The sequence below is a fragment of the Schistocerca nitens genome, chromosome 8 (assembly GCF_023898315.1).
Source record: "Schistocerca nitens isolate TAMUIC-IGC-003100 chromosome 8, iqSchNite1.1, whole genome shotgun sequence".
NCBI lineage: Eukaryota > Metazoa > Arthropoda > Insecta > Orthoptera > Acrididae > Schistocerca > Schistocerca nitens.
Genome location: NC_064621.1, coordinates 560,020,936 through 560,036,370, shown reverse-complemented (window position 1 = coordinate 560,036,370; position 15,435 = coordinate 560,020,936). Strand labels below are relative to the sequence as shown.

General features: G+C 38.9%; 1 protein-coding gene across 1 annotated transcript in view; it reads left to right on the top strand.

Moving 5' to 3' along the window:
* The window catches only part of LOC126199349 (NEDD4 family-interacting protein 1-like), a 56,525-nt gene extending 46,125 nt beyond the window's left edge, over positions 1-10,400 (top strand). Inside the window, exons 3-5 of the mRNA XM_049936210.1 lie at positions 2,446-2,668; positions 7,001-7,186; positions 9,099-10,400. Coding sequence (XP_049792167.1) covers positions 2,446-2,668; positions 7,001-7,186; positions 9,099-9,202 — 513 coding nt within the window. The 3' untranslated portion in view covers positions 9,203-10,400. The remainder of the gene's footprint in view (positions 1-2,445; positions 2,669-7,000; positions 7,187-9,098) is intronic.
* Positions 10,401-15,435: the final 5,035 nt, after the last annotated feature.

Here is a 15,435-nt window from a genome sequence, read left to right as displayed (position 1 = left end):
CAAAAAATGAGATTATTCTCATGGGGTGTGGAACATTGCGGTGGCCCTGTGTAATGTTAAGCGTTTTCGTGGACTTACTTGTTGAAGAATGCTGGTTCTGCTTTCTTGCAGCGCCGATGTCTTCTACTAGCACCGGACGCTTCTCCGAAGATTTCACTGCTAGGAAGGGGAAATTTTCACTCTCTCGCTCTCTCTCTTCTTATTTAAAAAATGCGCTACTCTTGGAATATCCTTCAATGCAGCAGAACATATTTATTTCCACTTTGTACAAAAAACAACTAAACTTTATAATGTTAGCCCACACATTACCGGGCACCCAGAATCAGTTAATTACCCATTTTTTAACACAATTAATACATAAGCTTTTATCGTGGCTGACTACCCACGTACAATTCACGTACTCTCAACAGCAGTTCAACGTCTAATGAACAGTCACTATCTCGAGTCACTCCATTTGTTTTTCAACGATACAAAGCTACATTACTCTTTGCAGCCGGCCACGGAGCTTCCGGGCCGTATTTAATTATTCTTGGCAGGTCGCACTGAATACTTGCCAGCGCCGATGAATTATCTCCCTTCCAGTTTCGCCTGCACAAACAATAAATGGGTGCAGTATCCCATGCTCATCCTTACGCCCTGCTTTAAAATAATGTGTGTTCGAAATGGCTGGAACACAAGTGTCTCCAGACTTTCGTAAAATTCTGGGGGCACTACAACATGTCAGAAAGTATAACATAAAAACATAAAACATTTGAATATAATACTTACTATCCTGATTGTTTGTCAGGAGATTGTCAAAATAGGTGAATACTGTGTAGTAAACTGGAACAGCTAATATTTACGGAGTAAACATGCTGTCAGAACAAAACATTGTTATGCACTATTAATAAATCTATCATACACAAAATACCCGTTGTGACGAAGTGCTGTCAAAACTGAAATTTTTACTTAAGCTGGCTTAACAGTCTCTGTTAAGGTATTCATCTATAGAGTAGAAGGAGTTGCCTATCAAAACATCTTTCAAACTCTGTTTAAACCATGCTTTATCTGAGACCAAGTTTTTAATGGTTGCCGGCAATTTATTAAAAATGTGTGTTCCTGAATATTGGACCCCTTTTTGGACCAGGGTAAGTGATTTTAGGTCTTTATGTACATTGTTCTTATTCCCAGTATTGACACTATGTATTGAGGTATTGGTTGGAAATAGAGATATATTACTTGCAACAAATTTCATTATGGAATAAATATACTGAGACACAGTGGTTAGATACAAAGTTCCTTGAACAGGTTTATGTATGATCACCTTGAATTTACACCACAAATTATTTTTATCACATAAAATTGGTTTGATGAGTTACCCCAGAATATGATCCTGTACAACATAATAGGATGAAAGTAAGCAAAGTATTCGAATTTTTTTATATTTATGTCTCCTACATCTGACATCATTCTCACTACAAATACGGACTTGTTTAGGTGCTTAAGCAATTATGTAATATGCCCTTCCCCAACTGAATTTATTATTGAGTTGAAATCCCAGAAATTTAACACTTTGAGCCTCTTTGATCTGCACGTGTTATGTTATACACATGCTGGAAGGAAATCTCTTACAGATTCTGAACTCCATATAATGGGTCTTTTCAAAGTTTAACGACAGTGAATTATCTTCAAACCATCTAGTAATGTTAGTGAAAAATTGATTAGCAGGTGTTTCTTAATCTCTGTACTTGAGTTGCTACTTATTTCAATGTTAGTATCATCTGCAAGTAACTCTGATGAGAGAAACAAGATCAAAAATGATCTGGAAAATCAGTTTTCTGTGTGAGATAAGAGGTAACTTAAATCATTTATGTAGTTTATTGTTGGTTGTCAAGTGTTAAAAGTTTCTTGAGCTCATTCAGAAATCAATAAATTTTATCAGAAGCTCATCATATAAATCATTATTACTAAAAGTAAAATGGTAATTTGTGTGCTGGAGAGCTGCCTGCAGCTTTCTAAATTTATCAGTGTCTGTATTGAGTAGTGTAAAATTTCTTATTTGTTACATAAAGAAAATACATGCCTGCAATTTTTATATTTTCACATTTTTAGGAGTACTTTCTAAATTTGTGATCACGTGAGAGGAAATATCAGTTGAACAGCAACTTTTGGTTCACTTCTCCCAATATCATCAATTGTTGTAGGTAACTGTTTTGTCCAGCCATCTTTTTGAGAAGCTTCTACCACTGTGTTCTACAGGGGACTCTCACTGCAAACAAAACTAGAGCAGTACAGTTTATTGTTAGCAAGTTCATAAATTTGCTTGTGTTACATTATCAAACAGGTGTGATTATAAATATACAAAAGTGAAGAGAGAAGATTTTGTACTCTCTAGTCAGGAAGCAGTATGAACAATATTCATCTGTTTGTACCTTATATTTGCAGTGCAATTATTATTCTTTTCAGACTGATGACATCCCTCCACCAAAGGCTGATTTCTCTGCGCCTCCTCCGTATGATGCAGGAGCAAAGCTACCTACATATGAAGAAGTTCAGCGAGAGAAAAGTTTACAGGGGGAATCCAGCAGAGTACCTTTGGCATTTCTTGCTATTGACACTGAAGCAGCTGACAACGAAAATGGATCAGGTCTTCTTGGAACAGACTTCATGTTTTTCACATCTTTCTTAGGTGAGCTGTACTTCTCATTGATATCTTAGACATAGTGCTTGCATTTTGATTAGTAGTTGGAGACAGCTGCGAAAAGGCTGAATATGTTGACTGCTAACATCATCGGAAGTCACGGTACTCTTGCTGTGCTCACTTATCTTATAGTAGTGGATATCACGCTTTTGTCTCTTCATCTTGGTTTTGTTCATAAATGATACCACAAATTGCTGAAAGAATTTTCATTAAATAACCTTTTTACCAATAAGGATTCAGCACTGTTAAAGGAGAGTATTTCGATACAGCAGTTCATGATATTATTTGATACTTAGAAGTAAACTAGGAATAAGGTAAAATGGTTCTTTATATTGCCTTCCAAATATTGTTTGCAGTTTTTGTGTATCATATAGATACACAAAAACTGCAAACAATATTTGGAAATAACGTCTATATTTGGACAATATTCTCCCTGTTTGTCTTCTCATCCATTAATGATACAAACTTTGTAAAGAACATCCATTTTTAAGGTTTCTTTGGTCATTAAGAAACTTTTCTTATTTGTTTCATTATATTCAGGCTTTTAGTGCCGTGGATGATATCTCGTGATGTCACTTTCATCATTTGGTACTGAGCTAAACAAGGTGGCATCTTGTTGACATTTCATATTGTATGAGCACACCTCCCTTTGATGATGACGTTGCCTTCCATTCTGTTCTGTTGATATCCAGAGTGAACTGACATTTAGTATTTCTGTTTATCATAGTAGAAAGCAAACATTACCAGTTCCACTCTCAGCTAGTCAGTCTTCAGAGTAGCTTCAAGTGCATACTTACCATTGCAAAAACAGTGATGACATCCATATCTCCAGTATGAAAATAGTTTTATTTCACACTTTTATTCGAAAAATAAAATAAAACACTGAGCATTACTTATGGGATATCTACTATAATTTTGGCAGTTGTTTTTCAAAATTTGACTTCCTATATATTAATCATATTTCCTTATAATTTTAATATTAATGATCAATGAAAAGCGTGATAACCCTACAGATATACATTTATTTTGGCACAACCTGTTTCATTCATTAGCTCAACATGAGGTAGCCTAGTTATGTCAACACCATGTCATGTATAACATTAGAGGCAAAATCTGGAAAGACGATCACACAAACATTCTACCAACCTACTGGCAGAAGTATAGCAGGCTCACAGAGTCTGGTGTATACAACATGCCGTGTCACATGCACCTACTGCTCGCCATGCTTTTCCAGGCAGTCGGCAGAATATTATAGGTGATTGTCACATAGATTTTGTCTCTGATGTTACACAAAAAGGCTAGACCTCTTAAAACATGGTTTTGACACAACTTGGCAACATGATGACGATGGTGGTGGTGATGATGATGTAACCAATGAAAGCAGTTGCGACAAGAAATGTGTATTGATATGGCTATGGTGTTTCTCATTAATCATTAATATTAGTACCTGTCAGCTGTGGAGCTCAAAATGATCAAGATTATTACTCGTTTTATCGTACAACCAACCACAATTCAAAAAATGGCATGAAATGCTCCTGCTTGCAGAGATATGTTAACTTAGATAATGCAGCATCTGGTTAATGTGAGGATACTGATCTTACAAATATCTGTATTTCTTACTATAAGACCAACATTCCCAGCATCATTCTAAAGATTTTCTCTTCTGGAAGGTAGGTAATAAGCAGTGCATGGTACTATAGAAAACAGTTTTCAGGAAAATGAAAAGGAGAGTAAACGCTTGAAAGTAATTGGCATTTTTGCAAATTATAGGCACACATTCTATGCACAGCTCCAGGACATAAAAATTGAATTGACTGTTTCCCTTGAGTCCTCATAACAAGAAACTGTGTGAAAGAAACTCTCAGCTGCTGCACAAAACTGAATCTGACCATGATTTTCATTCTTCTATACTCTTGTCTTTGAATGCAATGCACAATTTTGACAGAGCTTTGCATTTTGATAGAGCTTTGCATTTTGATTGAGACATGTCACCAAACTTTTGAGGGATTCCAAATCCTGGGTATCATGATGGTCCAAGATAGAACAGCCAATGTGGTTTATGCTCAGGTCACTGGTGACATCTTTTATTTGTGTGACACAATTCAGATACTGTCTGAGATAGACCATTCTGCAAGCCATTGGACATTGTTGGTATCCAGAATGAAAGTTTCACTCTGCAGTGGAATGTGTGCTGATATGAAACTTCCTGGCAGATTAAAACTGTGTGTTGGACCGTGACTCATAACTGGGACCTTTGCCTTTCACAAGAGAGTGCTGTACTGACTGAGCTACTCAAGCATGATTCATAACTTGTCCTTACAGCTTTACTTCCACTAGTACCTTGTCTCCTATCTTCCCAACTTCCACAGAAGTTCTCCTGCAAAACTTGCAGGACTAGCACTCCTGGAAGAAAAGATATTGTGGAGACATGGCTTTGCCTTAGCCTGGGGGATGTTTCCAGAAATGAAGTGTTCATACAGTCTGTGACCAATGTAGTAAAGTTGTTAGGGGCAGGTTCATAATCTCTAACATGGGTGCAAAATGAAACATCCCACACACTGTGGCTAAGCCATGTCTCCACAATATCCTTTCTTCCAGTAGTGTTAGTCTTGCAAGTTTTGCATGAAAAATGGAAATGACATGTGGCATAATCGGCCAGGAGGCGCCATTCAGGAAAGTTCGGCCGCCAAGTGCAAGTCTTACTTCAGACGATGCCACATTGGGCGACTTGCGCGCCAGTGATGAGGATGAAATGATGATAAGGACAACACAGCACCCAGTCCCCAAGTGGAGAAAATCTCCAACCCACCCAGGAATCGAATCCGGGCCCGCTTGCATTGGAGGCGAGCACTTTACCACTCAGCTAAGCAGGCGGACAGTGTTGCAAGAGAATTCTGTGAAGTTTGGAAAGTAGGAGACAAGGTACTGGCAGAAGTAAAACTGTGATGACAGGTAAGAGTGCTGTGGGGTGGGTAGCTCAATTTGTAGAGTACTTTACCACAAATGGCAAAGGTCCACAAGTTTGAATCTCAGTCTGGCAGACAGTTTTAATCTGCTAAGAAGTTTAATCCCCGGGGTGATGTAAAAGACATCTGCACAATATCAGTGACTTTTAATTGGAGGGGAGTACACCCAGCATCATTATCTCATACTCTGCATCAACATGCTCTGTGTGTGTGTGTGTGTGTGTGTGTGTGTGTGTGTTGTGTGTGTGTGTGTGTGTGTGTGTGTGTGTGTGTGTGGTTTTTTTCTAGTAGTGGTTACACATACACTGAAGGATTCTGTGACTCCTGCACAGACCTGAGATTCCATTATGTTAATCATATGGATGGTGAACAGATCTGGTGTCAGGTAGTGTGCTGCGTTCTTAGTCCTTGTCCTTACAACCGGACCGAGCGAGGTGGCGCAGTGGTTAGACACTGGACTCGCATTCAGGAGGACGACGGTTCAATCCCGCGTCCGGCCATCCTGATTTAGGTTTTCCGTGATTTCCCTAAATCGCTCCAGGCAAATGCCGGGATGGTTCCTTTCAAAGGGCACGGCCGACTTCCTTCACTAATCCGATGAGACCGATGACCTCGCTGTCTGGTCTCCTTCCCCAAACCTACCAACCAACCTTACAACCGGTGCATCAGTATCTGTTCATCTATTCCATGGGCACATTTCCTTGTTTGGTTTTGTGTGGTTATATGTACTATTGTATATGGTTAATTTTCATTTTAGTTACTCTCTTCTGTATGTTATGATTGGATAATATTGATGATAGTCTTACTGTTTTGTATGTGGAGAAAATTTGAGAAGAAGTGTTCAAATAAATTGTGACCAATGTAGTAAAGTTTTTAGGAGCAGGTTCATAATCTCTAACATGTGTGCATGTTATTACATAACAGTACAAGCATTTCAGTTTCAGAAACCATTAGTGGCTTTTTCATTAGCACACTGAACTCGCATTTGGGAGAATGAAAGGTCAAACCACCTCCATCCAGCCATCCAGATTTGTATTTTCCGTGATTGTCCTAAATTGCTCCAGGCAAATGCCAGGAGGGTTCCTTTGAAAGCACATGGCTGATTTTCTTCCCCATTCTTGTCACAATTCGAGCTTATGCTCTGTTTCTAATAACCTCGATGCCATTGGAACATTAAGTTCCATCTTCCTTTCATTTTTCTTTCCTCACAACTGTTATTTCTTTCTTTCCCGTATCTCATTCTCCTCTTTCCTTTCAATCTCTTATATGGACTTTTACACAGTATCAGATTTTCTTTATAAATGTTTATGCAGTTAATGGATGTTTATTGCAACAGAATACTTGTCTTTTTCAGTTGCTTTTTTATTCAACTGGATTGGATTTTTGTTGCTGATGTGCTTCTGTCACACAATTGCTGCAAGATATGGAGCTCTTTCCGGTTTTGGTCTTTCACTTGCCAAGTGGACCTTGATTGTGAAACACTCAACAGACTTGGCTTCACGTGAGAATAGTTGGTTGTGGTGGATAATCATGACTTTTGGTAAGCTACTTTTTGTATAGAGTTTGAATCTTTCTGTACTGTTAAATAGAATATTGTAGAAAAACTGTAAAATTCTTTGATTCTATTTAATAGAGAGGGGTGGAGTAATTTGTAGCTTGTATTACCCAGGATTTGCAGTGCTTCAGATACAGTAACTGACAAAAAAAAAAAGTGGAGCACTCAAAAGACATGGCTGGATGTTAACATAACTTCATACAAGTACACACTGTTGTCTGATATGTAAATGATTAGAATTCAACTCTCGGTGACAGGTAGAACATCCACTGGAGTGAATTATTATTTCTCATGTTTAGTGTTGTTACCAGATCTGGTTGGGTATATGAAAGGCAAGAAAAGTGTCAGATGTTGTGTGGTCATATTGAATGACATGGAGATGCCACATATTTGTGTAGGATATAGATAGTGAAGTTCCAGATTCTGGTACTAGACAGGCAAATCTGGCCCATGTCATCCTCTGCCAATGGCATCGTCGCCATTGGCATCATTAGATAAGGTGTGGAGGTGCATGTTCAGCACACCGCTTTCCCAGTCATTGTCAGGTTTCTTGATGTCAGAACTGCTACTGATCAGTCGAGTAGCTCCTTGTTGGCCTCATGAGGCTGAGTGCACCCCTTCCCACCAAGGAAAAAATCCCTTGTGGTATGGGGAATCAAACCAGGATCCCCCATATGGACATGTTTGTTTATGACTGTGTTGTCAGCACCTGAGAGTGTTTGAAGGTGCCCTCAAACTGTGTTTCCAAATGGTCAGAAATGGTCAGCTGGTTGAATCATGAAATATGCCGATCTGTGGGGCATTCAGGTGTGACAGTGACATGGGAATGTGAGGACAGGCACACTCATCATCAAGGTTCTGGTCGACCTAGTCTGATAGCCAGGAGAGAATCGCCTTATTGTGCATCAAGCACATTGTAGGCCGTTCACATCATTGCTTGCCATGAAAGAACAAGTAATAGACTCCGTCCAGTATTCTGTGTCATCCCACACCATTAGTCAGTGACTGTCTGTAACCAGACTAGAGAATTACTGCCCCACATGTAAATTGCCACTAACAACCCAACATGAATGGATGCAGTCGGAGTGGTCCTGTGACCGAGAAGCAAGGACTGTTTATGTGTGGTGTGTGTTGAGTTCAGTAACAAATCACAGTTCCGCACTACCCTAGATAACCATTTTCAGCAAATATGGCAGCGATCTGGGGAGAAATCCTATTCTTCTAATGTTTTGGATAGGTGAAGCGGTATTACTTGTGGTGTAGGGAGACATAGCATATGACTTCAGGTCATGACTGGTAATGACTGATGGTGCTCTGATGGCACAACAGTACATCACGGACATCCTGCGTCCTCAAGTGTTTCCTCCCATGCAACAATGTAGTGTCATTTTTCAACAGGACAATGCTCATCCACACGTGATAGTTGTCTCTACGAGCTATCTGTGTGATGTTGAGGTACTCTCGTGACCAGCAAGGTCCCTAGATCCGTTCCCGATAGAGCATGTGTGAGACCAGATTGGACGTCATCTCCATGCCAGTGCCAGTATCCAGGATATCGAGGACCAGTCACAATAGTTGTGGGGCCAACTTGCCTCAGAAGATGATACAACAGCTTTATGGTACCCTTCCCAACCAAATCAGTGTGTGCATCCAGTCTAGAGGCATGCAACGACATAGCGATAAGTTGGCTCATACTGCCAAGTTCTTTGTAAATTTAACTCAGTTTTGTAACCACTGAATAACATCACATATCCTCTCACAGATGAAGTTTCATTTTGTGCCCCTTTCCCCTTCTGGGTGCTTCTGTTTTTTTGGTCAGGTAGTGTATTTTGCAGCCACTATTTGAAGTTTATGTGGATGTATCGTTAAGTTCTCTGTATTTATTAATTTTTTGCAGGTTTGTTGATATGCGTACGTGCCATAATTCAATATCTGAAGATTAAAAGAGGTTGGCGACTTTTGTCTGGCAGTGCGCAGGAACGGCTGCTCTTCTTCTATTAATTTTTAATTTCTTTTTAGCTCTACGTAAAATCCTCCACTGCAGCATCTTTGCCTCATTAATGATTATAATTGTTCCCAGTTTTTGTGTGAGTGTCGTACAGTTCTAGTTTCTGCAATGAGCCATACTTTTTTTATTTTATGTTTAAAGGAAAGTGGCAACTGCTTTCAATAAATTAAGTGACCCAAGTCTCAGATCAACAATATGTTGTGCTGCAGTAATTATTCTTGACACGCTATGGCTTTTATTTTGCTATGAAATATTGGGGCATAATTAAAGTCTGTGTCACAGTATCACACAAGGGTCACACAGAAAGCATACAAAAACTGTGTGCCATGAGTAAGAATTTTTTAGAGGTGCTTTTTGAGTAGAAAAATTATCCTCCACAAAAAAAAAGGGAAACAGCTTGCCTACAAATGTAAAATGTGGTTTCAGGCATCATAGAATATTGGCTTTAGTGACTGTAGGCACAACACATGAAATAAAAAGTTGTGGTGATATTTAGATGCTGGGACACTTTTGTAAAATGAATTTAAAAAATGCAGCTTTAGTCCTATAATAAGGTTGATTTCTAGGCTGTAAGCAATTTATATCTAAGGGTATGACTAAAAGCAGTGACAACATTTTGCACAGTTGTGTTGTTTTTGTGCACCATGCTCTTATTGTGATTATTTTTCAATGGTACTTAACAAGTATATAGGACTTTTTTGTTAGTATTTGCACACAGTGTTAAAAATGCTGTGTGTTTGACGCTTATTGTCAAGCATCTCCCGGTGTTTATACTTAAAATACATTCCTCTAAGTAACCATGAATGTATAAAGTAGATGATGTGAAGGTTGCAACAACTCTCACAGTATTTGGGGCTAGGCCTAAAATTAAAATTTAACTTATGAAGTTTGAAAATGTGATTTGTATCTCCAGTCATATAATTTTAGGGAGCACTTTTTGTAAGTCATAAAACAGGTTTTTTTCTGTTTTGTTAGTTGTCACAGCAGTCATAAAGTTGTACTTAACACGTCTTATTTTTTAAAAAATTTGTAGAGAAGTGTAATAGGCTTTTCCTAAAAGGAAAAATAAAAAAAACTTTGTTTATTATTAGTCATGAAAAATACACAATTGAGACATCAGAGTCTCTTCTAATAATGATGTGAATATATTTTATTGTTCTCATTAAACTCTTTCCTCAACATTTTGTCTAAGAGTGATGACTTTTTACTTATCACATCTCCATACCTTTTTCCCTCAACTGTGTATAAATGATTCATAATTTGGCTTGTGTGCAGTTTATCCATGAAGTTGCAAGTGTAATAGTTTCATGGTGCAATGCACGGTCATCTCCAAGAGCTGATATTGATTTCAATATGTATATATAACATACCCTTTCAATATATCTAAAAACAAAGATGATGTGACTTGCCAAATGAAAGTGCTGGCAGGTCGACAGACACACAAACATACACACAAAATTCTAGCTTTTGCAACCAATGGTTGCTTTGTCAGGAAAGAGGGAAGGAGAGGGAAAGATGAAAGGATGTGGGTTTTAAGGGAGAGGGTAAGGAGTCATTCCAATCCCGGGAGCGGAAAGACTTACCTTGGCGCCGCTCATACCTCACCTGTCTTTCAACATCTTTGCCTGTGTACTTCTGCCTCGACTGACATTTCTGCCCGAACTCTCTGCCTTTACAAATGTCTGCTCGTGTCTGTGTATGTGCGGATGGATATGTGTGTGTGTGCGCGAGTGTATACCTGTCCTTTTTTCCCCCAAGGTAAGTCTTTCCACTCCCGGGATTGGAATGACTCCTTACCCTCTCCCTTAAAACCCACATCCTTTCATCTTTCCCTCTCCTTCCCTCTTTCCTGATGAAGCAACCGTTGGTTGCGAAAGCTAGAATTTTGTGTGTATGTTTGTGTTTGTTTGTGTGTCTGTCGACCTGCCAGCACTTTCATTTGGTAAGTCACATCATCTTTGTTTTTAGATATATTTTTCCTACGTGGAATGTTTCCCTCTATTGTAATCATACCCTTTCAATAGATATATAAGAAACACTGAATAAAGATAATACCTGTCCAAAATTTGGGTTTTTCAGGCTTCATTAAAAAGATGGTAGAGGAGATAAGATGCTGTACATTTTGTCATCACGAGTTATCACAATGGATATAAAAACTGAGATTAGTGTTGTACAGTTTGAAAAATACAAAATTGATTATTTGGAATATATTCATGCATAGTTGCATGCTTGAATAGACTGTAAATTAAGCCATGAAATAAAAATACTCCATACGTATGTTACGTAAAGGGGCGAGAATTACTCACATTTGAGACTCTAGAGGAAAATATCCACATACTTCGGAATCTCATAAAACACCTCAAAAATGTTTGAACTGCGCTGCCCTCTTTTTATTTATGTCTATACAGATATTTTGCAACTCATTAACTTCACATGGTTGGGGTTCACAGTAAAGTAGAATTTTGTAAAGGACGTCTTATTCACTGCTGACTGTAGAAATTATTTATTTCACAATTGCAGTTTCAGCCTTTGAGACATTTTTGAGTTGTACTACAAAAGATAAAAGAATACAAAAATGAGGCACAGAGTGTATATAGAGAACTGCAGAAACATGTCATGTAGGCAGTAGTACATTACAAAAATAGTGAATATAATCCATCACTTAACATTTTGCTTTGGCACATAAGACTTGAAAATCCTCCAACATGTATATATGTCACTGTCAAAACTAAGGTTTTTCACTGTAGGAATACAGTAATATCAAATGAGGACAAAGCCCCTTATGTTGTAAAATGATGAAAATTATGTGAACTGTTACCAATGTTAACAACATTCATATAAATCACTACAAATCAATGCTCTTAGGCCCTGTTTACATGTTAACTAAGGCCATTGGTGCTAAATTTCATTCACAACTTGGACTGTCTGTGCACTTACCAGAGATACCACATTCCAGCAATAACAGTTGTAAGCTTCTTATCATAACATCTTTTTACATCTGTTGAGAACATGCAGCTTTCTGTATGATAATATAGTTGTAAGGTACAAGGGGACACAACAGGAAAATTTATTTGTAGCAGAGTAGTGTAAAAATACATATAAAAACAAAAATAATCAATTTTTGACAGTATAATGTAACTGGATAGTTCCACACCCACCTCCCTACTCAATGGCCCCTTTCCCTGTGACCATCCCCTCTGCAAGACTTGCCCTAAACACCCTTTCTTGCCACCTTTTCCAGCCCTGTAAATAGCAAAACATATACTATCAAAGGGATACTCACCTGTCATTTAACAGGTATATACTAGCTGTTATGGAAACACTGCTCAGCCTTTTACATTGGCATGACTACCACCCAGTTGTCAGTCAGGATGAATTGGCATAGGCAGAGGGTGTATACCGGCAACACACAATATCCTGTTGCAGAGCACGCTGTACAGCATGACAGTCATTACCTCAGTGCCTGATTCATCACGTGCCATCTGGATTCTTCCCAGGTGGGAACTAACGCAACAACATGTCCTTGGTTCTCACCACCCACCTGGCCTTAACCTACGTTAATTCCTTTCATCTCAGCATTTCTTCACAGTAACTACTCCTCTCTCCAGTCCATTTTAGTTTTCTACATCTTTCATTTCCTGACCTGTCCATATTTCAGTGTCTCCCCCCCCCCCTCCTCCCCCCACCTCTGTTACATACAATGCCCTTAGCGATTCACTCTTATTAACTCATGCATGATGTTTTAGTAGTAGTCTCTGTCTTGCACACTACCCTGTCTTCCACCTTTAAGCTCTCAGGTTTTCAAATCTTGTCCGGTGCAGTCCCTAACAATCTGAACAATCTGTATTTCCTTCTCATCCTGTCCAGTAAGTCTTCCCCGACACAGGGTTCTGGGTGACTTTTCTAAACTGCACCCCTTTTCCTAAATCTCTCCATTCCTTTTCCTTCACTCCTCTTCCTTCCCGTCAGTTCTTCTGCCAGGAGGAGGACCACTGGCTCCAAAAGCTTGCATAAGTTAAACCTTTGTGTGTGTGTGTGTGTGTGTGTGTGTGTGTGTGTGTGTGTGTGTGTGTGTGTGTGTGTGTGTGTGTCCTGCCGTCACTTGGTGAGGAAAAGTACATATGTCAAAAGGTCTCTCACTGGCTTAGGTACTCACACAGAACATAGCAACAGTAATCTCACATATTACTTTGTTTGCATATGTATTGCAACTGATAAAAAACCAGAAGGCACAAAAAACTTGCCACTGATACAGCCAATAGTGCAGCATAACAAATTGAGACAATACATCACAAGATGCTACCTCATAAATAAAAGATCTGTCTTTTTACAAAGCCATGATCAGGGAAACATAGTTATGGAGAAAAATATGTATATGTACTAATAAATTCAAAGTACTTAAAATGCTATTGAAAGAAGTGTGAAAGGTAATTATACAGTATTATGATGCAATGATAGATGAGACAAACACTGTAAAGATAAAATGAAATGTATAGGATAAAATTAATTTACAAAAATAAAATGTGTGGGGATAACTTGACTCTCTCTGTTATCATGCATAAAAATTGCAACCAATATAAAACATAGGCAGCACTTACAAAACATGTTACATAACATTTATGAAGAATGGTAAAATACCTCACATAAGAGATTCTAAAAATGAATAAAATAAAAGTGATAGCGCATATGATTCTTCCATGTTACCAAATAAAAACCTTATAATCTCATACATATTATGAAACCTAGCTACATACATTTCTATAGAAAATGTTAGAGCAGTAAACCCATATAAGATGCAAAGTAATGTGTCCTTATGACATGTTCTTTTCTATCATTTTCATGTAGAATATCCTGGAAATCTTCCATTTCTTAAATCAGTCTGTCATTAAGCAAGTCATTAGGATCATTTTTAATGTAGTTGTAAATTTCTGTTGCTTTTAGAATGTACATAATTCTACTTTTAGGCACCGAATGTCATACTATAATGACTGAATTGCTGAAATAGCAGTTGCGGAATATATGATTTCTACAGCCAATGACGAATATGATGTCCTTAGAAAAATAAAAAAGAAATTAGAATTGGACAATAGAAAATCACGAATGGGGTAGTGACAATATTACAAAAATGATAGATTGTTATTCACTAAGTAGTTGAGACGTTGAGTTGCAGACACGCACAACAAAGAGACTGCTAAACAAGTAAGCTTTCATCCAAAAGGCCTTCTTCTGAATACACACACACATTCACACAAATGCAACTCATGCATGACCACTACTGACTCTGGCTGATGAGGCCAAATTGTGAGCATCAAAGTGTGATGGAGAAACAGTCTGGGTGGTGGGGTTAAGGGGGAGGAGGAGGCATAGCAGGGTAGGAGTGGAGGACAGTATAGTTCTGCTTGTGGGAGGAGATAGGGACTAGATGGGAGATCATAGGGCACCTAGGTGCAGTTGAGAGGGCAGGGTGGAAAAGGAGGGAAGTAAAAAGACTGTGGGTGCAGTGGTCGAAAAGAAGGCTGTGTAGTGCCGGAGTGGAACCAAGGAAGAGGATATAGTGCAGGGATAGTTCCCATATCCACAGTTCAGAAAAAATGGAGTTGGTGGGAAGGTTCCAGATGTCACAGGCTGTGAAGCAGTCATTTAAATGACAAACATTGTATTGGGCAGCGTGCTCAGCAACTAGAAGGTCCAGCTTCTTTTTGTCAGTAGCCATTTGTGTGGACAGACATCTTATTGGTTGTCATGCCCATGTAAATGCAGCACAGAGGTTGCAGCATAGCTTGTAGATCACGACTGGTTTGACAGATAGCTCGCCCTTTGATTGGATAGGTGATGCTTGTGACTGGACTGGACTAGGCGGTAGTAGAATGTATGAGACAGGATCTAGTATCTAGGTCTGTTACAGGGATATGAGCCATGAGACAAGGTGTTGAGAGCAGAGGTTGACTAGGTATGGATGAGGATAATGTGGAGGGGGGAATATCACTGTGGGAGAGGGGGAAGTATAGTGAGAATGGCAGGGCACGACGAGGGGTAGTCGAAAACCTGGTCTAGAATGCAATTCAATTGCTCCAGTCCTGGATAGTACTGAGTCATGAAGGAAATGCTCCTCTGTGGCTGGACTGCTGGGACTTCGGGAGGTGATGGGTGACTGGAGAGAGAGAGCACGGGAGATCTGTTTCCTTACAAGAGTCAGAGTGTGATTATGGTCTGTGAAGGCCTCAGT